This window comes from Heteronotia binoei, chromosome 2, assembly GCF_032191835.1.
Source record: "Heteronotia binoei isolate CCM8104 ecotype False Entrance Well chromosome 2, APGP_CSIRO_Hbin_v1, whole genome shotgun sequence".
NCBI lineage: Eukaryota > Metazoa > Chordata > Lepidosauria > Squamata > Gekkonidae > Heteronotia > Heteronotia binoei.
In genome coordinates this window covers 56,966-84,931 of record NC_083224.1, presented here as the reverse complement: position 1 = coordinate 84,931, position 27,966 = coordinate 56,966, and the positions used below count along the sequence as shown (strand labels likewise).

The 27,966-nt window shown below is 56.3% G+C and overlaps 4 protein-coding genes across 5 annotated transcripts in view; 2 read left to right on the top strand and 2 right to left on the bottom strand.

The window, feature by feature from the left end:
* STAG3 (STAG3 cohesin complex component) overlaps positions 1-1,024 on the top strand; it is a 100,014-nt gene extending 98,990 nt beyond the window's left edge. Inside the window, exon 36 of the mRNA XM_060233495.1 lies at positions 749-1,024. The gene's annotated coding sequence lies outside the window, so the exon portion shown is untranslated. The remainder of the gene's footprint in view (positions 1-748) is intronic.
* On the bottom strand, positions 952-7,532 carry AP4M1 (adaptor related protein complex 4 subunit mu 1). The gene is made up of 15 exons (XM_060263737.1): positions 7,467-7,532; positions 7,309-7,391; positions 7,106-7,212; positions 6,923-7,019; positions 6,636-6,746; positions 5,673-5,753; positions 3,398-3,460; positions 3,207-3,273; positions 2,402-2,455; positions 2,217-2,323; positions 2,043-2,134; positions 1,892-1,936; positions 1,752-1,802; positions 1,334-1,451; positions 952-1,229 (listed from the first exon to the last, which is right to left on the bottom strand). Exons 1-15 carry the CDS (start codon positions 7,522-7,524, stop codon positions 1,029-1,031), a joined length of 1,335 nt encoding a protein of 444 aa, XP_060119720.1. The 5' UTR covers positions 7,525-7,532; the 3' UTR covers positions 952-1,028.
* A 113-nt stretch (positions 7,533-7,645) lies between these two features.
* On the top strand, positions 7,646-16,935 carry MCM7 (minichromosome maintenance complex component 7). 2 transcript variants are annotated; one of them, XM_060263721.1, is made up of 15 exons: positions 7,646-7,697; positions 7,790-7,875; positions 7,958-8,122; positions 8,205-8,329; positions 8,654-8,834; positions 8,927-9,064; positions 11,640-11,789; positions 11,875-11,989; positions 13,000-13,131; positions 13,423-13,506; positions 14,240-14,633; positions 14,718-14,801; positions 14,923-15,091; positions 16,441-16,552; positions 16,643-16,935. In XM_060263721.1, exons 1-15 carry the CDS (start codon positions 7,652-7,654, stop codon positions 16,846-16,848), a joined length of 2,187 nt encoding a protein of 728 aa, XP_060119704.1. In that variant the 5' UTR covers positions 7,646-7,651; the 3' UTR covers positions 16,849-16,935. The 2 variants fall into 2 exon arrangements, with proteins under 2 accessions (XP_060119704.1, XP_060119711.1); XM_060263728.1 differs by lacking the exon at positions 7,646-7,697 and having other exon boundaries at positions 16,441-16,550; positions 16,641-16,935.
* A 1,712-nt stretch (positions 16,936-18,647) lies between these two features.
* Positions 18,648-20,913, bottom strand: COPS6 (COP9 signalosome subunit 6). Its single transcript, XM_060233164.1, has 9 exons — positions 20,782-20,913; positions 20,527-20,658; positions 20,322-20,410; positions 20,185-20,247; positions 20,032-20,079; positions 19,741-19,855; positions 19,527-19,619; positions 19,316-19,416; positions 18,648-18,825 (listed from the first exon to the last, which is right to left on the bottom strand). Exons 1-9 carry the CDS (start codon positions 20,891-20,893, stop codon positions 18,685-18,687), a joined length of 894 nt encoding a protein of 297 aa, XP_060089147.1. The 5' UTR covers positions 20,894-20,913; the 3' UTR covers positions 18,648-18,684.
* Between the last annotated feature and the right edge of the window lie 7,053 nt (positions 20,914-27,966).

Sequence of the window (27,966 nt, the reverse complement as noted above, 5' to 3'; positions counted from 1 at the left end):
GCAGGGATCACTGCGGGGGGGGGGAGGTTTTTGGAAGTTTCCTTCATTGTGCAGTGGGTTGGGCTAGCTGACCCCTGAGGTCCCTTCCAACTCATGATTCTGTGACTGGCTACCAGCCATGGTGGCTAAAAGAAGGGAGCAGCGTGAGCAGGAGGCCTCAGCCTCTTGTGGCTGCCCCAGGACCTCCAGGGTAGGTGGACTGAGCAGTACACGAGGGAGAGTGCTGGGCCCCCAGTGGAAGGAGATCTTTACTTGAGAAAGTCACCTGCATGGTGTAGTTAGAAGTGGGGTGGGAGCGAGAGGATGTTGGCCCCGTCTGTCTGCAGCTCCCTCTCTCTGCCTGACTTCTCTCGTGGGTTTGTGGAGACAGCAACCCTGCGATGCGGGGGGGGGGGGGGGAGCGCTAAAAAGCAAATCCCAGTTTGCTTGGGCTCTTGCCTGCTACTAGTTGGTCAGGGCAGGAGGCAGGCTGCTGGGATGATGAGAGGTGTCTTCAGTCAGCCCTTTGGCTCTTGCCTAGACCACAAAGAGCCACCTCGTCCACAATCCTCTTCTTGAGCAACTGCAAGGTCACACTGTAGCCCTCGTGTGCCAGTGGTTGACTTTTGGGTCCTGTAGCCAGTAGCTTTTTCCAGCAGGGCTCCTAAACAGAGCCCTGATGGGCAAAGAGCCCAGTTGCTAGAACTTGGGACGGGTGGCTCAGTGACGCGTCTGCTCATCTGGTCCCTCTCTTTCTTTCTTTGAGCAGGATGTGGAGCTCCCCATCTTCACAGGCTTCTCATCACACCACCGCCATGGCTGCCAGGGATTGCGTTAGTTACACCGGCTGCTCCTCCCCCTTGCCTGCTCTGTCTCTGGACCTCTCTTCCCTTAAGAGGGGGGGGGTCCTCTTTGAAATGTTGACTCTGGGTTTCAGCTGGTTCTCCCACCCTCTAAAGGAGGCCTCAGGGATTCTGGTTACTTAGTTCTTTATTAGTTCAGCACTATTGACATCTCCTTGTTAACAAATAAAAAGTTCCTTGTTGAAGCTACCCTGTGTTGAGGCGGAGGACGTAGGACTCGCTGTGTGTCACATACCGCACCCAGCGGTAGGGAAGGCGAGGCTGTGGGCCTGTGAAGCGCAGGAAGCGCACTTGCAACCCGGAGCAGGTGTGGGCTGGCACCTCGAAGGAAAGGTTCACGGGCCCCAGCTCCCGCAGCGTGGCCCGACTCAGCCCAGGCACCTCCAGCTGCAGAAGGAGGAGGGGGAAAGGTTACTCTCCAAACCCCCCTCCCTCTTTGGAGAAGACGGGCACTTGCTGGGTGCCGCCCCTCCTCTTTGCTGGCCTCTTACCTTGAAAAGGGCTGAGAGCTGGGAGCCGCCTTGGACTCTGGGCACCACCCACTCAACAGATTTGGTGCTGGGCTGCAGGGTGGCCGTCTGCTCCGGACTGCTCAGCTCTTGAGCGAGGCTGGGGAGGGAGAGAAGCAGCTCCACACTGCTCCCTTTCTGCACAAGGCGTGGAGGGAGAGTGGCGGCTGGGCCTCTCCTAGCCAAGTGTGCCCCACAAGACCCCCCACCCTCAGCAGCAGGTGCTCTCTTAGCCCCACCCACCTCGCAGGGTGCCTGTGGCAGGGTGGGGGGGGGGGTAGAGAAGATTGTCACTGCACTGAGATTCAGAGTATAGGGCAGGATGTCAATCCAGTATCTTCAATATCTTCTTCCTCCCCCTCCAAACCCCAGCCGCTGTGGAGGAAGCAGCCGTGCTCACCTCAGCGCAGCCTTGGGGACCGGCAGATGGAGGGAGACATTCACGGCATGGCTGCAGAGCAGACAACATTATTACTAAGGAATGAGGGAAGCTCGCTGGGCTCTTCTTCCCCTTCCCTCCAAAGAAAGGCATTTCTTTACCTCTTGGGGGGCAAGTCACAGCGCAGCTTAAGGTACACCTGAAGCCTGAATGAGAAGCGTAAAACATGCAGAATGAGGCAGGGCACAGGAAGTGGGTGCTATCCCTGTACCTTCCAGTGTTTGTGGCACGCGAGGCCCTGGCCCTCCTTACCTGCCGCTGGCATCATGGTTGATGGTGGGGAAGAGATGGAAGGGCAGAGCCGAAGGGATGTCGTCTGCCAGCTGGTACTGCATCAGGGTCAGCTGTGGAAAGAGCTGCAGGTGTCAGGAGAGGAGGGGCAATTCTTCCCCAGCCCCGCCAGAGGCTTCCGGCCTGGGCCCTCACCTCCCCTTGACTGGGGGCCACACGGAGAATGCGGCTGCGCTCAAACTCCTCCAGCTGGACGGAGGCATGGAAAGAACATTCGTCCACCCGGACAGCTGTGCCATAGCCTGGGGGGGAGAGGGAGGGGTGTCACGGAGGGGGGAGCGAGACAAGGGCCACGCAGAAGGCAACGGGGCCACACTCACCTCGCAGCTCCGTCTTGCCCACGCAGAACTCCTCCGTGAGCCCAATCCGCATCTCTGCAAGGGAGGCCAAGCTCCAGGTCAGAAGGACCCCTGCTGTGCTCGGCTAGGTAACCCCGCTCCTCCCGCCCCCGCTTCTTTGACAGAAGACCCTCTGGCTCTGTGAAGATGGGCAAAGCCAACGGCTATGAGCAGACGGGAGCAGAAGGAAGTCCTGGGAGAGCGCCAGCACTCAGTTCTGCTCCCCACTTTCCAGCTGAGGCAATCGCTGAGCGGGGGCTCCTTTCTTGCGGGGGCAGCCAGGACAGGACTCAGCAAGAGACGGTGGGAAACATCTCCTGAGGCTTTGGGATACACAGGGTCACTGGAGCAGCGGTAGGACCTCAGACCAGTAGCCCATCTAGGCCCAGACCCTGTTTTCAACAGTGGCCACTTGGGTGCTACCGGGAAGCCCTCCTGCAAAGGGACCAGAGGCCCCATCCAGCTGACACCTGGCCAGAGACCTCTGCACATCTTTCTAAGTAGATCCTACCACCCCACCCCCAGCCAGTAGCCACCAGTGCATCTTGTGGCAGGAAGGGCTACGAACTGACTCGTGCTCCTGTTTTCATCTGCTGCCCAAGCTGTAGCATCTCCACTATGTGCGCTTTTGTGGACCTCTGGCATCACCCCCTCAGCCGCCACCACCCCTTGCAGGACACCAGTCCCAGCCCTCTGAGGAGTGCACGGCCCAAAAGCAGCCCTCCAGGGAAGGGGGGGACGCCTTGGCTGCCAAAGGCAAGCACAGCCAACCTGCAATTTCACTCACCTGAGCAGCCAGGGAAGAAGGTCTTGAGTCGGATTTCCCCCTGGATGTCCATCTTCATGGGAGTGCCCTGCGGCCAGAGAGGGAAAGAAGCAGAGAGACTGCAGCCCTCCCCTGCTGGTAACAAACGGCAGATTCTGAAAAAGCTGCGCAGGATCAGCTTCCCCAAATAAATCCCCCCAGCACCCACTTACATTTGCCGCAACAACCACAGAGAGGCGCTCAACCACATCGAGGAAAACCTCTGGCCGCACGCCCTGAAGAAAGGAGCAAGAGGGGTGGTTGAGTGGGGAATCAGGAACCTTGAAAGAGCCCTGCTGGAAGAGTCCAGCCTCCTGTCTCAAAGGGGCCGGCCAGTCCCCCCGGATCAGACAGAGTCCCTCCAGTCCAGCCTCCTGTCTCAAAGGGGCTGGCCAGTTCCCCTGGACAGCAAACAGGACAGAGAGGCTGAGACCTTCCCCTGATGTTGCCTCCTGGATGTGATTGAGAAGCTCAGTGCCTCAATGGGAAGGATCCAGTAGCCATTGATATACTTCTCCTCTCTCAGGGCAGTTTCCCACGAGTCCTGGTTTAGCCCTGTCCCCAAGATGATGATCCACACTAAAATCTTAGAGTTGGTTTCTCTGATTCTATAATTCTAGATTAGAATGTCAGTTTGGGGATAGAGTTACACCAGGATTAAAGGTCTAGTGCAAAACTGGTCTCAATCTAATCACCTTCATAAAGCCGTTCACTTCTGTAACAGAATGCTTCAAGTGTGGGCAGTTGGCTAGTTTTGAAATGGCTGCTGTTTGTAGTCTTAGATGTAAAATGTCCTCCTCCTCTGACCTATAAGGCTCAGCAGCCCTTGGCCTAAAGAGTGTGGGGGGGAGGAGAACTTCCCCAAGGGGCGAGGCGACCTCTAGATAGAGTCCTATCCAAGCTGGAAGCAGGCTGTCTTTGTTCTACTGTGGAGTGAAAAGGGCCTGTGGAAGGGCTGTGCAGGGCAACCAGGCCACAGAGGTGGAGAACCCAGCAAATCAGAATTGGAAACCCAAGGGATTCAGCTGCAACCAGTCTGGGGTAGACTAGAAGTTTCTGCCCTCTCCAGAGAGAGAGAGAGGGGTGAAGGAGAGCTGAAGGCCTGTAGAGAAGAGAACCTGTCCTCTGCAGCCTTCCCAGGAAGAGAAATCAGGGAAGTGCGTAGGGACAGAGGACTGCGTTTTTCTTCTGTTTTATTTGTGCCCTGTTGGTCCCCAGTATAAGTTTCCCTTGTAGTGTGCCTTATCCAAGTAATAGATGTATTCCCTGTTTATAGTGTAAATAGTTTGAGTAAATCCTTATATTTTTGGAGTTGTGCTCTGACCATTTAGTCTTCCCTGCACGTTACCAAAATAAAAACGGGAACCCTGGGAAGAGAAAGGAGTGGCCTGTTTTGCCAACTCTCCAGGGCCACCCCAAAGATTGGAGATTTCACCTCCAAACAAGGAGATCCAGCCAGAGGGGTCTCACTGCCCCTCTAAGACAGCAGTGATAATTCAGTGAGTGGTGGCAGCGAACCAAGGAAAGGTTACACCCATCAGAGGGTGGGGCGGGGCGGCAGTGGGACTTGCAAGCCAGACGGCTGCATGGGCGCAAGGACTGGGCAGGTGTCTGTTCCGCCACAATTTCTTTGGCCACAACTACATTCTCTGGCAGGAAATTCCACATTTGAATCACTTTCCGTATGAAGCAGAATTTGCAGGGCTCAGGGCAGGTCACAAGGATTGGTCAAACAAAACCGTGAAAACACTTCCAACTGCAGTGCAACCCAACAAAAACAGCAGAGCACAAATATAAATCTTCAAGATGACAAACTGGTGTAGGTGTGCAGTGCCCCTATAAGAAGCAGACAAAGGTGTGCTCATGGTGAACCAGTGGGCAGATGGCCACAGGTAATCTCACATCAGATGTTAGCCTGAGCCAGGCGAAGGGGGGGAGGCCAATAAGAGTTCCTTTGGTCCATCCTGAACCTCCTGCCCATCAGCGAACTTGGATGCCCACAAGTTCTAGTATTTGGGGAAAGTTCTCTGTCAATACTTTTCATCCCATTTATAAATCATGTCGCCTCCCCTTTTAGTAATCTCTTTCCTCAACTGAAAAGTCTCAGAATCCTCAGCCTTTCCTCCTGGGGAAGGGTGCCCCCCAGACCTCGACGCCCTTTTTGGGACACGGTGACCAGACCTGTAGTGTTCCAGATGAGGCCGCACCAGGTGGATTGTCCACAGTGAACACACAAGCAGCAAAGTCACTGAGCCACTCTGCCATCTCCCCCGCCCCGTCACCCAAAGGCCCTGCTACTTCTCTGGCTATATTTTTAAAAAGTTTGTTTGTCTTGATGTTTTTAGCACCCTGATCCTCAAAATCTTCTTTCACACCTAATTACCCGTTCTCGCTCTGGCCTCCCCATTTGCTGCTGGAAGTGCCGGGGGGGGGGGGGGGGTCTCTTACCTGTTCTCCACGCAGAGGCAGGACAGGGCGGGCAGCTGCGCAGCTGGGGGCCACTTTGCTTTGTTGGGTGTCTGCTCCAAACTGAAATCACATTAAAACGAAATGATGGGAAGGTAACAAGGGAGGAGGCAGGAATAAATACCTTTCCCAAGCTAGTACCTCCATCTGAACATCTGAAGCTGCCTTATACTGAATCAGACCCTCGGTCCATCAAAGTCAGTATTGTCTACTCAGACTGGCAGCGGCTCTCCAGGGTCTCAAGCTGAGGTTTTTCACACCTATTTTCCTGGACCCTTTTTTGGAGATGCCAGGGATTGAACCTGGGACCTTCTGCTTACCAAGCAGATGCTCTACCACTGAGCCACCGTCCCTCAGCCACCTCCAGAGTTATCGGCTATCTTTGCAGGGAGACCTTCCCAGTCCTGTCACTAGAGGCCCACCCACCCTCCTCTTTTAGGTGGCATCCAGTGAAGTTGCTTCCTCCCAGGTGCTGGTGGTCTGGCATGAATGGCCTGTACCCCCATGCCCTCTGCGCGATGGCTGTCCCTAACCCTAACCCACGACCCCCACCCCTCACGGAATGGCATGTGCCAGAAGCCGCCCTCCCCCCCCCCCCCCCCCGCAGCCACAGAGTGGCAGATTCAGATTGGCCTTGGGATGCAGGCCTCTTGCCCCACTCAGCCTGGGCCTTTGCCCTCCTCCTGTCTTATGCAGGTGGTGTTTCAAACGTTTTAATCCTGAAAAGCATTTGCAGTGCTTGGCTGAAGCGAGGTCATTCTCTCCTGGCAATGTGGGGCTGCTGCTCGTCACCTAGAGATGTGGATCGGGGGAAGGGCAATGCATGGCCAGGGAAGCGGCCTCTAAGTGGCCCTGTCCATCAAAGCCCTTGGGATGGGGAGAGAGCGCTTTCTGCCCCCCTTGCCTCTCTGCAGGAAAAGGGCTGCCCATCCCACCCCTGCTCACCAGGCCCACAGTGCTGAGGTCCAGGAGGCTGAAGGGTTGGCTGACCACTGGCTCCATCTGGATGAAGTTCTTCAGCACCTCCGGCCGGGTGGTCTGCACGTAGCCGTAGTCCTTGCAGCAGCACAGAACAGGAGGGCTCAAAGGTGGGCGGCAGCGCCCCCCCCCCCCCCGCAGAGGGCCGTTCCCTGCCTGTGTCTCCTGGCCGGGGCGCCCCCTTCCTCCGCGGCAGCCAGGAATCCGGCCAGACAGCTCCCTCCCTCCCTCCCCCCCCCCCGCCCAGGCCCTACCAGCAGCTCGTCGAGCACTTCGTAGATGAGGGCGAAGTTGAGGGCCACCGTCTGCTCGTCGAGGGGGCCGCAGTAGTCGCGCAGGAGGCTCACCAGCCTGGCCGGGGGCGCAGAGTCAGCACCAGCAGCGGGGCCCCGCCCGGCGCCCTCCCCGCCGCCCTCCCGCCCTCCCGGCCCGCTCACCTGCAGAGGAACTCGAGCGCCACGAAGGGCGAGGCGGTGGGCAGCAGGGTGGCCGCGAAGTAGAGGCCGGCGTGGCGCACGTGCGCGAAGTGCAGCCCCTCGGGGCCCTGGCGACGGAGGGGGGGGAGGAGGAGAAGCAGCTGCAGGAGGAGGAGGGGGAGGAGGAAGAGGCCCCGCCCCCAGGACCCCCGCCCCCCCCGTACCTGGCCGAGGGGCGCCTGGGCTCCGGGCAGCGTGGCTTGGCGGAAGAAGGCGCCCACCGGGTCGGGGCCGCCATGGCCGCGGACTGCGGGCGGGGTCAAGGAGAAAGAGCGGCGCGCGGGCCTCCCCCGCCCCTCTCCCGCCCTCCCGGGAAGGATACAGTCCCTGTAGAGCAGCCGGTCGCCCTGCGAGGAGAGCACGAACACCTGGCCCAGCATCTCGCGGCCCCTCTGCGCATGCCCGCAACGCAGGCAGCCCTCCCCGGGGGCGGGGCGCCGGGCCACGTCACTAGGGGCGGGGCGGCCGCTTTCGCGCCACTTTCGCGGCGGGAAAAGGAGGAGGAAGATGGCGGGAGCGCGCGGCCGGAGCGGCGACTACGCGGAGGACAGAGGTGCGGGCGGGAGGGAGGCCGGGAGGGAGGGCGGGAGACCCCCCCAGACCCCCCCCTGCCATTCTCACTCCCCCCCTCCCTCCCTCCCGCAGAGAAGGCCGAGAGCTTCCTGCTGGGCTTCTACCGCCAGAGCGCCGCCGGGACGCCCCCCAAGGACTTCCCCTACCGCCGCCGCCTCGTGAGTAGACCCGCCCCGGGGAGGGGGGTGCCGCCCCCCCGCCCGCGCTGCCACCTCCCGCCCTCTCCTCTCCCGCCCGCAGGAGGCGCTGGCCCACCGGGAGGAGGTGGCGCTGCACGTGGACCTGGAGGACGTGGCCGAGGAGGAGCCGGCGCTGGCCGAAGCCGCCGCCGAGAACGCCCCCCGCTACCAGCGGCTCTTCGCCGACGCCGTCGCCGCCCTCCTGCCCCGCTTCCGCCAGCGGGAGGTCAGTCCGGGAGAACGGGGGGGGAGGGGAGGGGGAGCCCCGCCCTCCCACCCCCCACTCACGCTCCCCCCCCCGCCCGCAGGTGGCCCAGAAGGACGCGCTGGACGTCTACATCGAGCACCGGCTGCTCCTGGAGGGGCGCGCCCGCGAGCCCGCCCAGCCCCGCCCGCCCCAGAACCACTTCCCGCCCGAGCTCCTCCGCCGCTTGTGAGTCCTCCCGGGCGGGAGAGCGGGAGGGAAGGAAGGCGGGGCTCCCCTACCAGCGGCCCCCCAGCAGCCCCCCATCGCTGGCCAGGCGGGAGGCCCAAAGACACGGGGGGGCGGGGGGTCATGAGCCTGGCCCTCCCCGCAGGCAGGCAGGCAGGGAAGGCGATCCAGGCCGCTGGCCTGCGGGAAGGGAGGTGAGCAGGCAGAAGGGGAGGGAAAGGGGGGTTGTCATCAGGAGCTCGTTTGTGGCATAGCAGGGCCAGGACAGGAACAGCCCCCTGCAGGGCTCCTCCTCCTCAGCCGGGCCTCTTTCCTCCTCCCCAGCGAGCTCTACTTCAAGGCTCCGGCGGGCACCAAGGTCCGCGTCATCCGCGAGGTGAAGGCAGACTCCATTGGCAAACTGGTGACCGTCCGCGGCATCGTCACCCGTGCCTCTGAGGTGAAGCCTCGCATGGTGGTTGCGACCTACAGCTGTGACCAGTGCGGGGCAGAGACCTACCAGCCGGTGAGCAGAGGGGCCCTGGCGGGGCTGGGGTTGGGGGGCACCGAGATCTTCCCCCATCCCCCTCCCCATCCCTACGCCTTGCCTCCCTCCAGATCCAGTCACCTACCTTCATGCCTCTCTTGATGTGCCCGAGTCGCGAGTGCCAGACGAACCGTGCTGGGGGGCGGCTCTACCTGCAAAGCCGTGGCTCCAAGTTCATCAAGTACCAGGAACTGAAGATCCAGGAGCACGTGAGTAGTGGGTGCAGCCATGCCCTGGAAGGAAGCACGGGGCTCCTTTTCAGGCCTCTTGTCTTGCTTGGAGCTCCCATCCCAAACTGCAGCCACTCACGGTTGCACCTGAGGAAGGTTTGAAGGTGGCCGTTGTACTTTGGGAGCGGCTGCTTCTCTCAAGGATAAAAAACAAGTGAGGTAATCGAAGCCACCGCTTTGCATGTAGCGTATCCCAGGTGAAGCCTCTTGAGTGAGCGAAGCCCGAAAGACCTCTGCCCTTGCTGGTCAGAGCAGATAGCGGGGGATGAAATCAGCAGGTACAGAAGGAGGCAACTGGAGATGGCTGAGTTGCTAAATGGAGTTAAAACTGGAGAAACGCATCACAGTTCCTGCAACTGCGTTTCTCTTCCTCAGGCTGGGACAGAGAACCTGAACCATTGCTTGAAAGTGATTAGCAGGGGAGGGGGGCTGGAAAACCCAACCTTTGGGGTCTCTCCAGTAGACACCCACTTTTCCTGCTGGCCCCACAAAATGAGCATCCTAGGATTTTTTTTCTTTTCCCTTTTTAAAAAAGATTTTTATTGAAAATTTAACATCAGATACAAAAAGAAAACAAGTGACAAATTGTGCACCAAATGCAAGTTGTCACATTATAAAGTTCCAATAAAAAGATTATGTATTTCTTGGTGCAATAGATCTCAGTACCACAAAAAAATTACACCACTAATAATTTAGAGAGCGATAGTGCCTAAACATCGCAAATAATCAAGTGTCCGTTAAGAACATAAGAGAAGCCATGTTAGATCAGGCCAATGGCCCATCCAGTCCAACATTCTGTGTCACACAGCGGCCAAATATATATATATATATATATATATATACACACACACATACACACTGTGGCTAATAGCCACTGATGGACCTCTGCTCCATATTTTTATCTAACCCCCTCTTGAAGGTGGCCATGCTTGTGGCCGCCACCACCTCCTGTGGCAGTGAATTCCACATGTTAATCACCCTTTGGGTGAAGAAGTACTTCCTTTTATCCGTTTTAACCTGTCTCCTCAGCAATTTCATCGAATGCCCACGAGTTCTCGTATTGTGAGAAAGGGAGAAAAGTACTTCTTTCTCTACTTTCTCCATCCCATGCATTATCTTGTAAACCTCTATCATGTCACCCCTCAGTTGACGTTTCTCCAAGCTAAAGAGCCCTAAGCGTTTCAACCTTTCTTCATAGGGAAGGTCTTCCAGCCCTTTAATCATTCTAGTTGCCCTTTTCTGAACTTTCTCCAATGCTATAATATCCTTTTTGAGGTGCGGCGACCAGAACTGCACACAGTACTCCAAATGAGACCGCACCATTGATCTATACAGAGGCATTATGATACTGGCTGATTTGTTTTCAATTCCCTTCCTAATAATTCCCAGCATGGCATTGGCCTTTTTTATTGCAAACGCACACTGCCTTGACATTTTCATTGAATTATCTACCACGACCCCAAGATCTCTCTCTTAGTCAGTCTCTGCCAGTTCACACCCCATCAACTTGTATTTGTAGCTGGGATTCTTGGCCCCAATGTGCATTACTTTGCACTTGGCCACATTGAACTGCATCTGCCACATTGACGCCCACTCACCCAGCCTCAACAGATCCCTTTGGAGTTCCTCACAATCCTCTCTGGTTCTCACCACCCTGAACAATTTAGTGTCATCCGCAAATTTGGCCACTTCACTGCTCACTCCCAACTCTAAATCATTTATGAACAAGTTAAAGAGCATGGGACCCAGTACCGAGCCCTGCGGCACCCCACTGCTTACCGTCCTCCACTGCTTACCGTCCGTTAATTAACATGGTAAAACATCAGTAATGCAATTCTGTTTTGAACAATAAAATTTAAATTAGGGGGTGGTCTTAGACCTTCTGTGCTTCCTGCCAGGGTGCAAACCACTGTCAAGCATGCGGGTTCAATGACGAGTCAAGTTTGATACAAAACTATGTTCATCGATAGGCCGATATTTTCTCCTGGAACAGGCTTTGAGAGTGATGCTAAAGATACATTGATACAATACTTTTAAGACCTACTTGAAAGGATTCCAAAGGGTGGGGGCAAAGGATGCGCTCTAACACATAAATGTTTACATTCTCACAGCATTATCAGTACTCCTTCCTTGCTTTCCCCAGATGTTCTACACTCCAGTACAGGAATGTATGGGAAGGTGCTGATAACTCTTTCTCAAGTTAGTTTAGTTTCTCTCTATTCTCCTTTACAAGCAATAAGGCAAGAAGGGGGAGAAATAACAGCGTTAATAGGCTTTGGTCCTCCATGATACTTCACAGGCCAGCTTTATGGAGGACCCTAAAACAATTAATTACTAGTGGAATTCTATGCTTGACAACCACGGCCAACTTGGTGACCTCTCGGATGAACAGCTGCAGATTGACAAATGGGCCCCTTTTTCTTGTGGCTGGTGCTGTGCTGCCACCCCCTCCCCCCAGACTGCCCACCAACCCCAAAGTGTTCCGGCCAGAGCAGGAGGGGTTTGGGGCCACCAGACGGGACAAGCTGTCCTTTCTTCTCTTTCTTGCTTGCAGAGCGACCAGGTGCCTGTAGGCAATTTGCCTCGCTCCATCAGTGTCAGCGTGCAAGGAGAGAACACGCGTCTCGTGCAGCCGGGTGACCATGTGAGCATCACCGGGGTTTTCCTTCCTGTGCGACAGACGGGCTTCAGGCAGCTCCTGCAGGTAGGCAAGGGACCAGCGGGGGGAGTGGGGGGGGCTCAGCTGTGGTTCTGGGGCCTTGAGCTGAAGGAACCACTTGCTCCGGCAGGGGCTTCTTTCCGACACGTACCTGGAGGCCCATCACATTGTTTGTGTGAGCAAAAACGAGCAGGAGCGGCTGGGGGAGGAGGAGCTCACGGAGGAAGAGCTGCGCCAGATTACAGGTGAGACGACTGCCCTCATCTCCCCCCCAGTAAATGTGCAGCATTGGAGGAATGCGCAGGTGAAACGTTCCTTTCTTTGCATGGAGGAGGTGATCCAGCTATCTGGGTTTGGATTTTCAAATGCTTCTTTATTCCAAACCTATTTTTGCCACACTTTTTTCCAGCTGAGACACAAAGTGGCGTATGAAAGAAATACAAGTGATTGGAATACAAGAGACATGTAGCGTGGTGCAGTTCAGGCTAGTCAAAAGCCTTTTGGTTCATGTGGAGCATTTGCTTTTCTGTCTGTGCCCACGCCTCAGGACCTGCAAAGAGGGCAGGAATGGCCATTCGGCTTCCGCAGCCCACCCCCCCCCCCCCGCACGCACCCTTAAATCAATGAGGAAATCACCTGGGGCAGGGGAGCCAATTTGCACATGGGGGCCTCCAAGTGTTGACGATGGGAGACTCCCGCGGATCCTGGGGCTCTGGTGAGAGCAGCCAGGAAGAACGGTTAGCTTTGAGCCTGAAAGACCCAGCCGGGGTAGAGAAATATTACGATGGCGCTTGAAAGCAAAATGGTAAGGACCGAGAGAGAGAGAGAGAAGGAATGGGTTCACCACAGAATGTAGAAGTGGTCTGGGGTGCTGGCTTCTGCGCATGCCTGCTGTTTCCCCCATCCTCCTCCACTACTGAAATCTGACTAGTCGTGGCCTCATCAGGCGACAAAGGAGTGAGCGTGGCTGTTGTCAGGAGAAGCCTTCATAAAGCGCTGAAGATGAAGAGGGGGGCAGCGCTGCCTCTCGGGGTCTGCTGAGGCCTTCTGGAGGCAAAGGGTTTTGCACCCAAGCTGAACCACGGTCTCCTCCGACCAAGCTCTTCTCTGGACGGTTGGTTGGTTCTCCAGCCGTCCTGCAGGGATCCTGCATCTCATTAATGGGGGGCAGCTTGTTGGGGTGGGGGACGCAGCAAAGCTCCCGTTGGTGCTGCCTTCTCCATACCTTTTGCTCTGGGGGCTCTGACTCTTGCAGAGGAAGACTTCTATGACAAGCTGGCTGCCTCGATTGCCCCCGAAATCTACGGCCACGAAGATGTCAAGAAGGCCTTGCTGCTTCTGCTGGTGGGGGGTGTGGACCAGAACCCCCGGGGCATGAAGATACGGGGTGAGTGACAGCCGGCTCTTTCTCTTTCCAGGCTGTGCACAGAGACCCTGGGAGCCACAGGGGTCTGGCTTTCTGCGAGGCAGCTGTGCATGTCTCTTCCTGGCTTTGCCCTCTCCCTGCCCCCACCCCATCTGGCTCTGCAGAGATCTCAACTGCAGTCTTCTTCTGCAAGGAGTTGCTTTCTTTCAGGGGTGGGGGGAGGAAGGAGTTTGCAAGGCAAGGCTAAGCTTGCCTTCGGGTCCAGCACTGAACAAGCATGCCTCTGCCCCCCCCCCCACACCTCTGTCCCAGGGAATATCAACATTTGCCTGATGGGGGACCCTGGCGTGGCCAAGTCCCAGCTGCTGTCCTACATCACACGCTTGGCACCACGCAGTGAGTACCACATGGGGGGAGGGAGGGAGGAACCACCCTGAGCTGTGTGCCCCTCCCCTGCCTTTGAGTGGGAGGGGGGCCCTGCTGTGGGCCGAGTGGGGGCAAAGAGCTGCTCCCATGAGCTATTTGGGCTTGTCAAGGAGGGAAAACGGCTTTTCCTTGAGGCAGGGCCAAATGGATCTCGTCCAGCATCCCCATTTCCCACAGAGAGCCAGTTTGGTGTAGTGGTTAAGCACACAGACTTATCTGAGAGAACCAGGTTTTATTCACCGCTGCTCCACATGCACCTGCTGGTGTGACCTTGAGTCAGTCACAAATTCTTACAGAGCTGTTCTGTTCAAGAGCAGTTTCTGTCAGAGCTCTCTCAGTTCCACCTACTTCGCAGGGTGTCTGTTGTGGGGAGGGGAAGGGAAAGGTGATTGGAAGCCCCTCAGAGACTCCATTAGGTAGTGAAGGGCAGGGTACAAATCCAGTCTCTTCTTCCCAGCAGACAACCAGATACTTCCAGGAGCCCCTAACAAGCTGGGGGGGGGGGGCAACTTTTATCCTTGCCCATTCCCACCCTCTGTGGTTCACAAGCATTCCAGCACCTTTTGCCTGCTCCCTCTGCTCCTTTTGGGGGGTGGGGGGTGGTGGGATTGTGGTGGCTCTGAGCTTCCTCCTCATAGAGTGAGTCAGCTAGTCCTGCCAAGAGAGTGTCTCCATCTCTTCCCCACCTCTTGTCTCCCTGCAGGCCAGTACACGACAGGGCGTGGCTCCTCGGGGGTGGGGCTGACCGCAGCGGTGCTCCGTGACCCGCTGACGGGGGAGCTGACGCTGGAGGGAGGAGCGCTGGTGCTGGCCGACCAGGGCGTCTGCTGCATTGACGAGTTTGACAAGATGTTGGAGTCGGACCGCACAGCCATCCACGAGGTGATGGAGCAGCAGACCCTTTCCATCGCCAAGGCAGGCATCCTGACCACGCTGAATGCCCGTTGCGCCATCCTGGCAGCCGCCAACCCAGCCTATGGCCGCTACAATCCGAAGCGCAGCCTGGAGCAGAACCTCCAGCTTCCAGCTGCCCTGCTCTCCCGCTTCGACTTGCTCTGGCTGATCCAGGACCGGCCCGACCATGACAACGACCTCCGGTGAGGGAGACGCTTGGCGGCTAGAGCTGGGCGGGGCGCTCTCTGGGGCTGCTTTGCTGACAGCCCGTCTTGTGTTTCTTGCAGGCTCGCCCAGCACATCACTTACGTGCATCAACACAACCGGCAGCCGCCCAGCCAGTTCCAGCCTCTGGACATGGCCCTCATGAGGTGAGGCAGCTGTGGGACACCTCCCCCCCAGGGAGGACGGGGGGGGCTGGGTGAGAGGCCCGGAGGGGGGAGGTTCCCCCCCAGCCCTTCTTCAGGCTGGCCTGTTGCTGCCCCCCCACAGGCGCTACATAGCCATGTGCAAGCGGAAGCAGCCGGCTGTGCCAGAATCGCTGGCAGATTACATCACGGCGGCCTACGTGGAGATGCGGAAGGAGGCCTGGGCAAACAAGGACACCACTTACACCTCTGCCCGCACCTTGCTGGGCATCTTGCGGCTGGCCACGGCCCTGGTGAGTGAGCGGGGCCCGGAGCAGGAGGGGAGGGCTGCTCCATTCTGTTACACCAACTTTGAGAGGTAGGCCAAAGTCAGCCTATAAACTTGAGTGGAAATTTGAACCCAGCTTTCCCTGGCTGTTGTCTGCTGCTCTAGCCCCCTTACACATACTGGTTGTTTCCAGGGGACAGATCTGGACTCTGAGGTGGTCTGAAAACATGCACACTGGAGGTGCAAGCAGTGTGAAGGCAGAAGGTGGCACTGTTCCCTAACTGAAGTGCCCGTTGCACGTTTCTGCCCCATTTAGCTGAGCTTCCGTGGAGCAGCCACTGCCTGTGGGGGGAGAGGAGGCGCCTGCTTTGGAGAAGAGACGCAGGCAATGCCCAGCAGCAGCCCCTCTAATGTGGAGCGAAAAGGTTCCTAGCCTTTCTGGTGTGGTGTTTTGGAGGCTCTAGGCAAACTATGGCCATGGCCCCCATCTAGTTCAGCATCTTATTTTCTGCAGTGGTTACCAGATGTTTTGGAGAAAATCACCACCATTGCACTAAAGCAGTGGTCCCCAACCTTTTTTGGCACCAGGGACCGGTTTTGTAGAAGGGGGGGGGGCATGATGGTTTTGGGATGATACAGTTGTGCACTTTATGATACAATTGTGTGGTAGTGTGCAGACTTTTGTCTGGGAGAATCGGGTTTGATTTTCGGCTCCTTCACTTGCAGCTGCTGGAATGGCCTTGGGTCAGCCATAGCTCTTGCAAGAGTTGTCCCTGAAAGAGCAGCTTCTGGGGAGAGCTCTTTTAGCCCCACCCACCTCACAGGGTGTCTGTTGTGGGGGAGGAAGACAAAGGAGAATGCGAGCTATTCTGAGATTCACAGTGGAGGGCAGGATATAAATCCAATGTCATTGTCGTCTTATTATTACTACATTGTAATATATAATGAAATAATTATACAACTCACAGCCGGGTTGCTAACAGGCCACAGACCAGTCCCAGTCCACAGCCCAGGATTTGGGGACCCCTGCACTAAAGGCTCATTATAACTCCACGTAAACAATAATCCAGCGTGCGCAGCCTTTGCCTGTGGAGCTTGCATCCCACCCTTTGCCCACCCTCCTCTAAGAAGCTGACCCTGGAGCTCCCTTCCCACTCTGATTCTATATGCAGGGGAGAGAAAGCACCAGCTGCTGCTGTGTGACGTGGAAGAGACGGTTCCCCGGCCAGAGTTTGCTTTCCAAAGCACAGAAGCGAGCAACGAGAAGGCTTTGGGGTGCTGACCCACTGGCTGGGAGGCTAGAGTCAGCAGGGGTGGGAAGCAGGACAGTGGTGGTTGCCGGGCTCCACCTCATCCAGCTGTTCCCCCTTCTAGGCACGGCTGAGGCGCGTGGACGTGGTGGAGAAGGAGGACGTCAACGAGGCCATGCGCTTGATGGAGATGTCCAAAGAGTCCCTTCTCGCTGACAAGGGGCAGCCCAGCAGGTGTGCTGCGATGGGGGGCCCCTCCCGCCTTCCCTCCCCCTGGATCTTGGATGGAGGCACTAACCCCCCCCTTTCCCTTTCCTCCCCCAGAGCCCAGCAGCCTTCTGAGCTGATCTTTGCAGCCATCCGAGAAATGCTTCCAACAGGGGGAGTCTGCTCCATCCGCCTGGCAGAGGCTGAGCAGCGCTGCATTTCCAAGGGCTTCACACCTGCTCAGTTCCAGGCTGCGCTGGAGGATTATGAAGAACTGAATGTTTGGCAGGTGAACCAGCAAAAGACCCGCCTCACGTTCGTGTGAACTTCCCCTGGAGGGGCTCTCCCAGTCTTTCCACTTTCAAAACTTTCCCTTTTTCCCCTGCAATAAAGTTCCACATGGTCCATGGCATTTCTGCCTCTCCTTAGGGGAAGCGGGCAAAGGGAGCAGCTGAAGCTGCAGTCAGCAGAGAGAGAGAGGAGGCTGTCTGGCTCTCCGCTTCACTTGCATTGCTGAGTGGTGGTCTGGGCCACATGACAACATTTCTAGTGTTTCCTTGGAGTCCTCAGCCAATCCAGGCTCCATCCAAGAGCTTCCTGCTGTTGACCTTGGGTGCAGCCCCCCCCCCCCCGCAAGGAGCTGAAACTACAACCTGTAAGCAGCCCTCTTCTTTCCTGTTCATCCCCCTCCAAGCAGGGCCAGGGGGGTGAGGATATAGGCTAGATTGCCACTTAATCCATAGTTCTAGGCTTCACTATGGAATGGGGGAGCCAGTCTGATGTAGTGGTTGTGTGTGGAATCTTAATCTGGAGAACCAGGTTTGACCCCCACTTTTCCACATGCAGCTGCTGGTGTGACCTTGGGCCAGCCACAAGTTCTAAGAGCCGTTGTCTCAAGAGCACTTCACTAAGAGCTCTCTTAGCCCCACTGATCTTCCAGGGAGTCTGTTGTGGGGAAAGGAGATCATAAACTGCTTGGAGACTCTGAGTGATGAAAGGTGAGAAGAATTACAGATTGATACCCCACCCTTCTCTCTGAATCAGAGACTCAGAGCCGCTTAAAATCTCCTATATCTCCCCCCCCCACCACAACAGACACCCTGTGAAGTGGGTGGGGCTGAGGGCTCTCACAGCTGCCCTTTCAAGGACAGCCTCTGCGAGAGCTCTGGCTGACCCAAGGCCATTCCAGCAGGTGCAAGTGGAAGAGTGGGGAATCAAACCCAGTTCTCCCAGATAAGAATCCACACACTTGACCATTACACCAAACTGGCTCTCATAGGTATAAATCCAGTCTTTTCTTCTTGCCTTGTTTTGAGTCACTGAGATAAGTGTATTTAATCCTTTCCTCAATGTTGTAGGCTTTGACCACAGCCAGCCCGACCAGCTGCAGAGTGCAAGACAGGGAGGTGACTGGGGTGTGTGTGTAGAGAATCAGCACTGAGGGCTCTCCCATGAGGAAGGAAAACGGGGAAGCGAAGGGTGGTGGGTCAGTCTTCATGCTATTAGACTAGAGGCAAGCGCAGCTGTTTCTGGCCTCAATGGAAGAGATTGGACTTGATGAAAAGCCTGAGCTCCGGAAGAGATGCGACCGGCCCCCTTTCTGTCTCTCGGAACAGGAAGTCCAAAGCTAGACTGTTGCCAGGAACCTGAAGACCACCAGCCACCCCTCCTCCACATAATCATAGAGTTGGAAGGGAGCTTCAGAGTCATCTAGTCCAATCCCCCGCACAGTGCAAGAAACCCCCTACACACACACACCAGTGACCCCTGCTCCCAGGAGAGTAACCCAGTCTCAGAAGCGCAGCAGGGTAAGGCCGTTAAGATTTGGATGGGAAATGCCAAAGATTCCAGGGCCAAGCACTGGCAGACCTTGAATACCGCATGAAGTATTCCCATCAGCTGGACAACAGCAGCAGAATACAGGGTGGGTCTAGTTCAGATGTGACTTGTGCCCGTGGGAGGAGAGGCCTGGCTGCTGCCCTTGGAGCCACTCGGTCACCTGGGCCCAGAAACACTCTGCCCTGAAGAGCGGCTTCCGAGAAGGCTGTGAAGGGGAGGGGGGGACACTGAGCTCTTCCCTCTCCTGCAAACAGCAAAGACACAAGCCCACAAAACACACACCCATTGCAGCAACTGCTTTATTTGGGGACGCTGGCACACCTCAGAAAAAGAGGCCCCGCATTCGTCGGCCAATGCCCTGGCGGTCATAGAGGATGTTGAATTTGTTCACAAACTGGTTCATGGTGTTGCAGGTCTTGGTGATGGTGCCCAGATACGTCATGAGACCCACATCATTGCATTGCTGGAAAAGAGCCACAAGAACAGTATTGGGGTGCACGGATGGGGCATAGCCTAATACATCCCTGTGTCAAAGGGGGAGGGGGCACAGCAGGGGTGAACCAAGGTATTTATTTAACCTGTTTCTAAACCAGTGAAGTTTCTCAAGGCAGCATTCAGGACAACCAGCTCAACTATCCATCGTGTCTCTACTTTTTCCCTTCCAAAGGTACTTTTTTTTTTTTTTGCACATCTGTGGTAACTGATATTGTCATTTAAAACTAAGCCCAGGGCTAATTTCTCTATTGAAATGAGTGACAGGAAGGATTAATTCCCCGGCAAGCAGGTGGGCATTAGCTCCTGACCACCACTGCCTCCTGCATGACTATTTCTACCTCTCCAGCGATGCTGCTCCCATGGACTCTTCTCCTTTTGCCAGGGGTCTCTCTCACTCTCAACCCCCCTTTCCCTTCGGCATGACAAGTACACCCTTGCCCCCCCCCCCCCGCACTCACATCATAGAAGTCTGTCTTGAATTTGTCTGTGCTCAGCACAGGCAGGCAGTGGCAAAGGGCGTAGGCCTCCCGCAAGATCTCGTGGTTGAAAGGTATTTCACCTACAGCGGGGAGAAGGCATGTTGCAGAAGAGACTGCTACTTGCCCCCAAAGGGCAAGAGAGGGAGAGCTTGGATCAAAACCACATGCCCACTCCAGCCGGGCGCTTCACCTGTCTCGGTCGCTTTGACATATTCTAGGATGAGTTTGACACGGCTGTGAAGCATCTTTATAGCACTGTGCTGGGCAATGAGGTGCTCTGCCACTACAGGGTCAAACAAAAAGAAAGTCGATGAGGGGCACTGCGATCTGCAGCCGCTCCCCTTCAATCTACTGGTTCTGCCACAAGGAGCCAACCCAGGTAGATCGCCCCCTTCCTCTTTCACCTGTGGAGTTCTCGCCGCTGCCTGTTGCGGTCATCCGTGCCACGTGGTCCACCCCAATGCGCTCGGCCTCCTCTGTTGCCAGCGTGTACGTCAGCTCAGCAAACAACATGGTTGCCTGGAAGGAAGAGGGAGAGACAAGTTGATGTCATCAGAAATGGGATGGACCTGTGCCCCAAGGAGCACCAGTCCTTCCACCTCCACTCTGCCTGCTTGTGGGTTCAAGGAAGTGACTCTGCCAAGGGCCGCCCCTCCCACCCCCGCTAGGTCGCCCATTCCTTCAGGGAGGAGTACCTCTCCATTGATGATGTCGATCACAGACTCAAAGACGCTAACTGGCAGCTGGAAAGGAAGAGGAAAAAGAGCACCCGGGTCACTCAGAGATCCTGCCCACTGGTACAGAGACGGTGGACTGGCTGCAAGGAGGGAAGAGGAGTGGGTACTCACATCTGTGTGCTTGGTCATGGGGTTCAGCTTGAGGAAGAGGGGGCTCTCAATGATCTCACACACCTGAGGAAAGAGAGGGCACCACCATCAGAGGCCACCAAGAGGAGTGGGCTCCCACCCCAGTCGCAGAGGCTCACCTGCTTGTGGACGTGGATGTCCGACTGGTCAGGGGGCCCCCCCGTGGTGTACCAGCCCAGGAACTCCAGGTCCTTGAACACCTGCTTAACTGCGGGGGGGGGGGGGGGGAGATGGAAGAGAGAAGCAGAGGGGCGTTGGGGGAGCTGCAGACGGCGCTCCCCTCCCCCCCGTCCTCTGCCCCGGCCCCTCCCTGCCACTACTCACACTGCTCCTCCTTGGTGTAGTAGTACTCCTTGTCGATCACCACGTTCTCCTCCACCGTGTGCGAGAGAAGCTCGAAGGAGTTCATCACCTCGATGTTGCGCCCCTCCTGCCGCCCGATCAGCGCCCCGATCACTGCGCCCGAGGGGGAGAGAGAGAGGTTGCCCAGCCAGGTCTCCCCTCCCGCCTCTCCCGGCCTCCCCTCCCGCCGCCCTCCCGCCTCTCCCGGCCCCCCCTCCCGCCCTCCCCCTGGCCCACCTTGCACGGGGCGGCCCTCCTGGGAGCGCATGCGGATCCAGTGGTCGCTGATGTTGAGGATGACGAGGGGGTGGAGCGCCACCGACACGCTGCCCGTCACGCCCGAGGCCATCACCGCCGCCGCGCCCGGCGCCGACCCTGCAGGGAGGGAGGGAGGTTGGGGAGGGAGCGAGAGAACCGGCCCCCCAGCCCCGCCCGCCCCGCCCGCCCGCCCTCCTCACCGGCCGCGTCCACCTCCATGCCGGCCCCGCCGTTGCTGCTGCTGCTGCCCCCGCCGCCACTCACAGCGGCCGCCATCTTGCTCGGGATTGTCCCCAGCCGGCCTCCATAGAAACCGCCGCGGCCGCAGGAGGGAACACGCATGCGCCCCTGAGCGGAGGGGCGGGGCTCTCCCAGGAAGACCCCGCCCCTCTGGAGCCGCCTCGGAACGCCCCCTCGTGTGCCGCGCCCGGCCGGGGAGGGAGGGAGGGAGTGGGGGACAGCAGGAGGGGGGAGGAGGGCGCTCCGAGTGCAACAGCCCCACGGCACCCCTTCTCCGCCCAGCCTCCTTCCTCCTCCGGGGCCATCGAGTCCTGCCCCCAGCAAGGAATTCACAAATACCTCCCCACCCCATACATCCCCAAACTGGCCTGGAGGAAAGTTGCTGCCTGACCCCCATTTCCCTGGGCATGTCAGAAAGGGCCGCGGACGTGTGCATTGGAAACCAGCAGCCATGGTGGAGAGGCCCCAGTCAGGGCTTGTGGTCCCCCCCACACACACACACACACCATGAAGGGCTCCATGTGTCAGGATACCCCCCAGAGACACACCACAGCCCCCCCCCCCACCTGAGACCTTCTCCATGGCCTGCCTGGCACCTCCACCCATAACCATTCAGGGGGGAGCAGGGAGCTGGCAACTGCAGAGCAGAGTCCCCTGTGGCCCTGCCCACTCACTCCAGGAGGGCTCTCTGCCAAGGGGCTGCCAGCCTCTCTGTCAGACACGGGGGGGGGGGGGGGGTCGCAGCCAGCACTTGTGGCAGGGCCATTGTGGGTGGGGGGAGGAGGCCAGATTCTAGGAGGCGGGGGAGGGTGTACTGCAGGGACAGTGACCTCAGTTTGCTGACACCGGAGGAGGCTGCAGTGCCAAGGCAGCACCCAGGGTGGGTGCAACTCACGGGCTTGGCCTGCTGGGTCACGGCTGTTCCTTCTCTCAGGAGATGGGGGGCCTGCATGAGATTTGCAACCCTGCATTATTTATGTGTGAGCAAGAAAATCTCACAACATGCTCTTAATAAGGAATAAAATGTGAATAAAACGTGGACCAATCAAAACCTAGTTTGGTGATTAGTGTCTCGACACTTGCACTTGGTGTGTCTGGCTTGTGCCCACAGAGCCAAAAGGGATTGGTCTTGATTGTGGCCTTGTTTGTACACTCTCAACTTTAGGATATCTGTGTTTTTTATATATTGTATATTGCAGACTGCTTACATCCAGGGGCTTTCCGTCTAGAGGCTGAATTCAAGCCCTGTGTTTTTAAATGTGGGTTTTTTTTCAACTGCTCTGTATAATGAATTGATCTCTTTTGTTTAATTCATTTTATATTTTTTCTGCTCCACCTATATGCTAATATATTTCAATCCCCCCCCAAAAAAGTTGGTTTGTTTCATTTTAGATTTGATGGTACCTCTCCTGACTTTGGATCTGTATTCTATTTTGATTAATGTAGCTTGAAATATTTTCCACGTATTCAGGAGGAATCGGACTCTCTTAATTCTCCCATTTCACTTCCTTCTAAGTCACCTTCTCCTTTTCAGAGAGTTCCCTTTTTTGAAGCCAGATGTCTTCAAGATGTCCGCATGGACTTAACAGCACTGGCACCACTCTCCGTCAGTGCAACAGCATCTGCGTCTTCAGCCCCACTCACAATCAGCCTAGAGTTGCGACATCTGCCCGCCTGACCCAGCTGCTGTTCATGCAACCCAGAAACCGCCTTTCTGCAGCATGATTTGGACACAGGAGTAGCCCAGGATGGCGACATTTTCCATTTCAATCAGCTCCATTATTTCTCTCCACCTCTCAAGATCTGCCGCAAGATTTTTATTATGGACGGTGAAAGGAAGGATGCTCCCAATTCTGAGTGACCCTTCCTTAGGGCCTGGTGTCTCCACCCATAACCATACTGGGGGGTGGATGGGGGGGAGCTGGCACCCCACAGTAGTGCAGCTAGATCAGGGGTCCTCTGGAGGGTGCCCTGATGCCAGCCCACCAAGCGCTTTCAGACGGTGAGTGGGACCCAGCAGGGCTTCTGGTGGGCTGTGGAGACTGAAGTAGCCTTGTTTCCACAGTAGTGTTGGCTTTACAGTCTCTCACTCTTCTGTCCTGCTTATTTTTTCTCCTGCACTTGGGCTTCCTCTGTGGCTCTTCGGTGGGCATTCTGTACTTTGCTGCACCTCCTGCGGTGGCCATTTTGTGGCTGTGCTGACTGCCCTGTATCCGAACTCCAAAGGTGCTCAAAAGGTTTGGGAAACCCTGAACTAGATGCACCCTGGGTACTGCAGCTATTGGGCCTTAGAACAAGCTCAGTACTGGTTGGTACCAGGCCATTCGTTGTGGCCTGTCTCTTCTTGGAGGGCTCACTGCAGGGACTACGCAGAAACACAGGACAATGGACATGGTTCTGCAGCAATAGCTCTCACAGACATGGCATGATGCTCCGGCAGATCCGCCTGGGGGAGAGGCCCTTTGCTGGAGACTGTGATGCAGCTGCTCAGAATCATAGAGTTGGAAGGGACCTCCAGGGTCATCTAGCCCAACCCCCAGCACAATGCAGGAAACTCACAAAGACCTCCCACACACACGCACCAACAGTGACCCCTGCTTCATGCCCAGAAGATGGCAAAAACAACAACCACCCTCCAGAATCCTTGGCCAAACTTGCATGGAGAAAATGGCTGTCTGACCCCAAAGTGGTGAACAGCATTTTCCTGGGCCACAAAAAACAAGCACTGACGCAACACTTCCTGCACTGTTCTTGTGATCTGCCTCAGTTCACAGAATGAGCATTGCTGTCAGAGGGCCATCTGGCCTCTGCTGAAAAACCTCCAAAGAAAGGCGAGCCCACCACCCCCTGAGGAGGAAGCCTGTTCCACTGAGGAACCACTCTAATGGTCAGGAAGTTCTTCCTCATGTTTAGTCAAAAACTCATCTGATTAAATTTCAACCTGTTGGTTCTGATCTGACCTTCTGGGGCAACAGAAAACCATCCTCTATATCGGGTGGCCAACGGTAGCTCTCCAGATGCTTTTTGCCTACAACTCCCATCAGCCCCAGCCAGCATGGCCAATGGCTGTGGCTGATGGGAGTTGTAGGCAAAAACATCTGGAGAGCTACCACTGGCCACCCCTGCTCTATATTGAAAGGTCTTTCAAGTACTTGAAGATGGTGATCCTGTCACCTCTCAGCTGCCTCCTCTTCAGGCAGCTCCTTCAACCTTTCCTCATAGGACTCGATCTCCAGACTCCTCACCATCTTCGTTGCCCTCCTCTGAACCCGTTCCAGCTTGTCTATATCCTTCTTAAAATGTGGTGCCCAAATTGAACACAATACTCCAGGTGAGGTCTTACCAGAGCAAAGTAAAGCAATATCATCACTTCACATGGTCTGGACACTAGACTTCTGTTGATACAGCCCAAAATTGCATTTGCCTTTTTAGCCACCGCATCACACCGTTGACTCATGTTCAGCGTATGGTCCACTAAGACCCCTAGATCCTTTTTGTACATGCTACTGCATCTCCCCCATCCTATAACCATGCATTGGATTTTTCCTACCTAAATGCAGAACTTTACATTTATCCCTGATAAAATTCAGTTTGTTTCAGCCGTTTTCCAGCCTGGCAAGATTTTCCTTCATCCTGACTATCATATTTGCTACCTCTCCCAATTTAACATAATCTGCACATTTAATAAGCATTTCTTCTGTCTTTCATCCAGATCATTTATAAAGACATTAAACAAAACAGGCACCAGGACAGATCCATGAGGTACTCCACTTGTCACTGCTCTCCAAGAGGATGAAGAACCATTCACAAGCACTCTTTGGGTGTGATCTGTCAACCAGTTATGGATCCACCTTACAGAAATAGGATCCAAACCACATTTTACCAATTTGCCAACAAGAACCTTATCAAAAGCCTTACTGAAATGAAGGGGGCTGGACTAGATGACCCTGGAGGTCCCTTATAACACTGTGATTCTAAGATAAACGATGTCCACAGCATTCCCCTGATCCAGCAAGGTAATATTTTTTCTCAAAAAAAGAGATGAGGTTAGTCTGACATGACTTGAGAAACTCATGCTGACTCTTAGGAATCATCCATCCTTTTGGGCAGCACAATCCAGAGATAAGGGGCGGCCGGCCACGGTGTAGCTGCCGCGCCACTAGTAGACTTCCTGAGGACTTCAGCACGCTGGCGCGTGGGGAGGGGAGAGGCGTAGCTTGCCATCAGGGAGATGGTTGGTATGGCAACATGGAGGCACGGAAAAGAGGCGGAGGCAGCCAGAGGGGAGGGCCAGCCCACCCTCCACCCCTCATTGGCCAGTCCTGGCGCATGCGCTGTGGCTCATGACAGTCAGGGATGGGTAGAGGCAGCCCCAGAGAGGCTGACAGCCATCCCCAACCCGCCCCAAACAGAAAACGGAGCCAATGATGGGCAGACCATCACAGGCAAAGGAGAGACGGCCCACCAACACGGGGAGGGACCAGGAGTGAGGCTGGGCATGCGCGCAAGAGGAGCCTGGCTTGGTGGCGAAGTGGGGGTGAGACAGGCCCGCATGGGACCATGGAGAAGCTGTCAATCCCTTCACACCCTCCCGCTGTCAGAGACTCTGCCAATGGCAGGCAAAAAAGCAGGAAGTACCAAGTGCAGGAGTTCGCTGTCATAGACAGCGGCTGGAATGTGTGTCTGGGAGTGAGCAGCCCAGCAGCAGACACCCCCCCACCCAGAGACCCCCTGTGCTGCCCTGACACCCCCTGCCGTGTGCACGGAACACCTCCCCCGGGGGCCACAGGACTCAGAGTGTGAGTACATCAGCCGCAGAACTCTGAGTCCACTTCATCAGCCCCCTCTTAGTGCCCTGAGCACAACAACCCTGTGGGGTCAGGTAGGCTGTCAGCCTGGGCAGGCTGAGGGGCGGCACACCCCTCCCTTGTCCAGCCACGCGGGGGGCAGCGTGGCGACTCATAGACCTCCCCCCCCAAAAAACCAAGTCTGCCCACCTCCCAGGTATTCCCTTGGAGAGGCCACTGACGGGGGGGGGGGGCGGTTGCCCAGGGAACATGCAGCAGATGTCAAGCGGGAGAGACAACAGAGGGCACAGCTCAGACTTGATTTTTCCAGAACAGAGTGCAACAGTCTCCCTGGCACGTACTGGGCAGTCTCACCGTGGGAAGGGCTCCATTCCGAGCAGCGGGCAGAAGTAGCTGAGGGAGTGGGGGGGGGGCGGTGGAGCAGCACACACGGAAGCCTCTGTGTTGGAGTCCCACCTGCAAAATGGTGATAGAGATCAAGAGCACCTGCAGGGGGGGCGGCTGGAAGAGTGGGCTGCGTTCAGCCAGGCGCTCTCTTAAATTTGCTGAACAGACAGGTTAAAACGGATAAAACGAAGTACTTCTTCACCCAAAGGGTGATTAACATGTGGAATTCACTGCCACAGGAGGTGGTGGCAGCCACAAGCATAGCCACCTTCAAGAGGGGTTTAGATAAAAATATGGAGCAGAGGTCCATCAGTGGCTATTAGCCACAGTGTGTGTGTGTGTATATATATAATTTTTTTTTGGCCACTGTGTGACACAGAATGTTGGAGTGAATGGGCCATTGGCCTGATCTAACATGGCTTCTCTTATGTTCTTATGTGACACAGAGTGTTGGACTGGATGGGCCATTGGCCTGATCCAACAGGGCTTCTCTTATGTTTTTATGTGACACAGAGTGCTGGACTGGAGGGGCCACTGGCCTGATCCAACAGTGCTTCTCTTATGTGACACAGAGTGTTGGAGTGGATGGGCCATTGGCCTGATCTAACATGGCTTCTCTTATGTTCTTAAAGGGACAGTCTCTGACCCAACCCCCCACAACAGGGCAGCTGCCACACACACACACATACTCTGTGCCCTGCCAGGGGTTGGGAACTCAGCAGAGGGCAGACCAAGGGAAGGGAGCAGGCGGTAGCGCAGAGGATGCTCCCTGCCAGAGCCCACTGCCTGGTTCAAGTGCCAGAGACGCTCACACACTGAGAGGTCGAGAGCGAAGGGAGGGGGAGGCTGGGGGGGTGAGACTGTGGAATTTACCCAGCCATGGGCGACAGTCCTCGCATGCAGAGCCTCCGGGAGCCCGGAACCTGTGGAGACCTGGAAACAAGAGCAGTTAGCCCCAGGGGAGAGACTTCTCTCTCCCCCTTGCAAGTCAAAGATACTATCAAAGCAACTGCAAGGTGCAAAACCTGTCACCAACGTGCCTGCCTGTCCTTCACTCTAAGTCTGTATGACCGGGAGCTCGCCAGCAGGTCTTCCCCCCACATGCTCCTCTCCCTAACAACTGAGTTGTGCGAGGCAGAAAAGAAGTATTTCTAGGAGGGGGGAGACTGCGATGGAGTGCCGGGGAGGGGGCTCTCCAGGCCAGGATGCGAGGGGATTGGTGAGGCAATCATGGCGCTCCCTAAGGGGTTTGCGAGCTTCCACAGCGGCGGAGGCAACCTTTCAACGAGTGCCTATGGGGCACACCACTGTTTTTGCAGGCATAAAATTGCGCCTCTCTGGGGGGGGGGGTGTCATAGGCCAAACTGCTCAGGAAGCTGCCTAAGCCTGGCAATGCCCCCAACTCCACCCCCTTTGCCTGAACGCCACGCTCTGCCTCACTTCCGCCCACGCTTGGGCACAGCCCTCAGGCACCGCTGCCCTCGGGCTGAGTGGCGCTCAGACGGCCCCCCGCCCACTTTAATCCCTCCCGCTGTGGTGGCGCCAGTCGTATGTCAGCGCAAACCCTTCCTGTGCCCACATAGCGGCTCGTCTGCTCCCAAGAGACTTTCCGCACCCCCCCCCCCCCCTCTCTGGATTGTGCTGTAAATGTCCCAGGACTGTTTGAGGATTCATTCTAAATTTTTTCCAGGAATAGATGTCAAGCTGGCAGGTTCATAGCTGCTCCTTT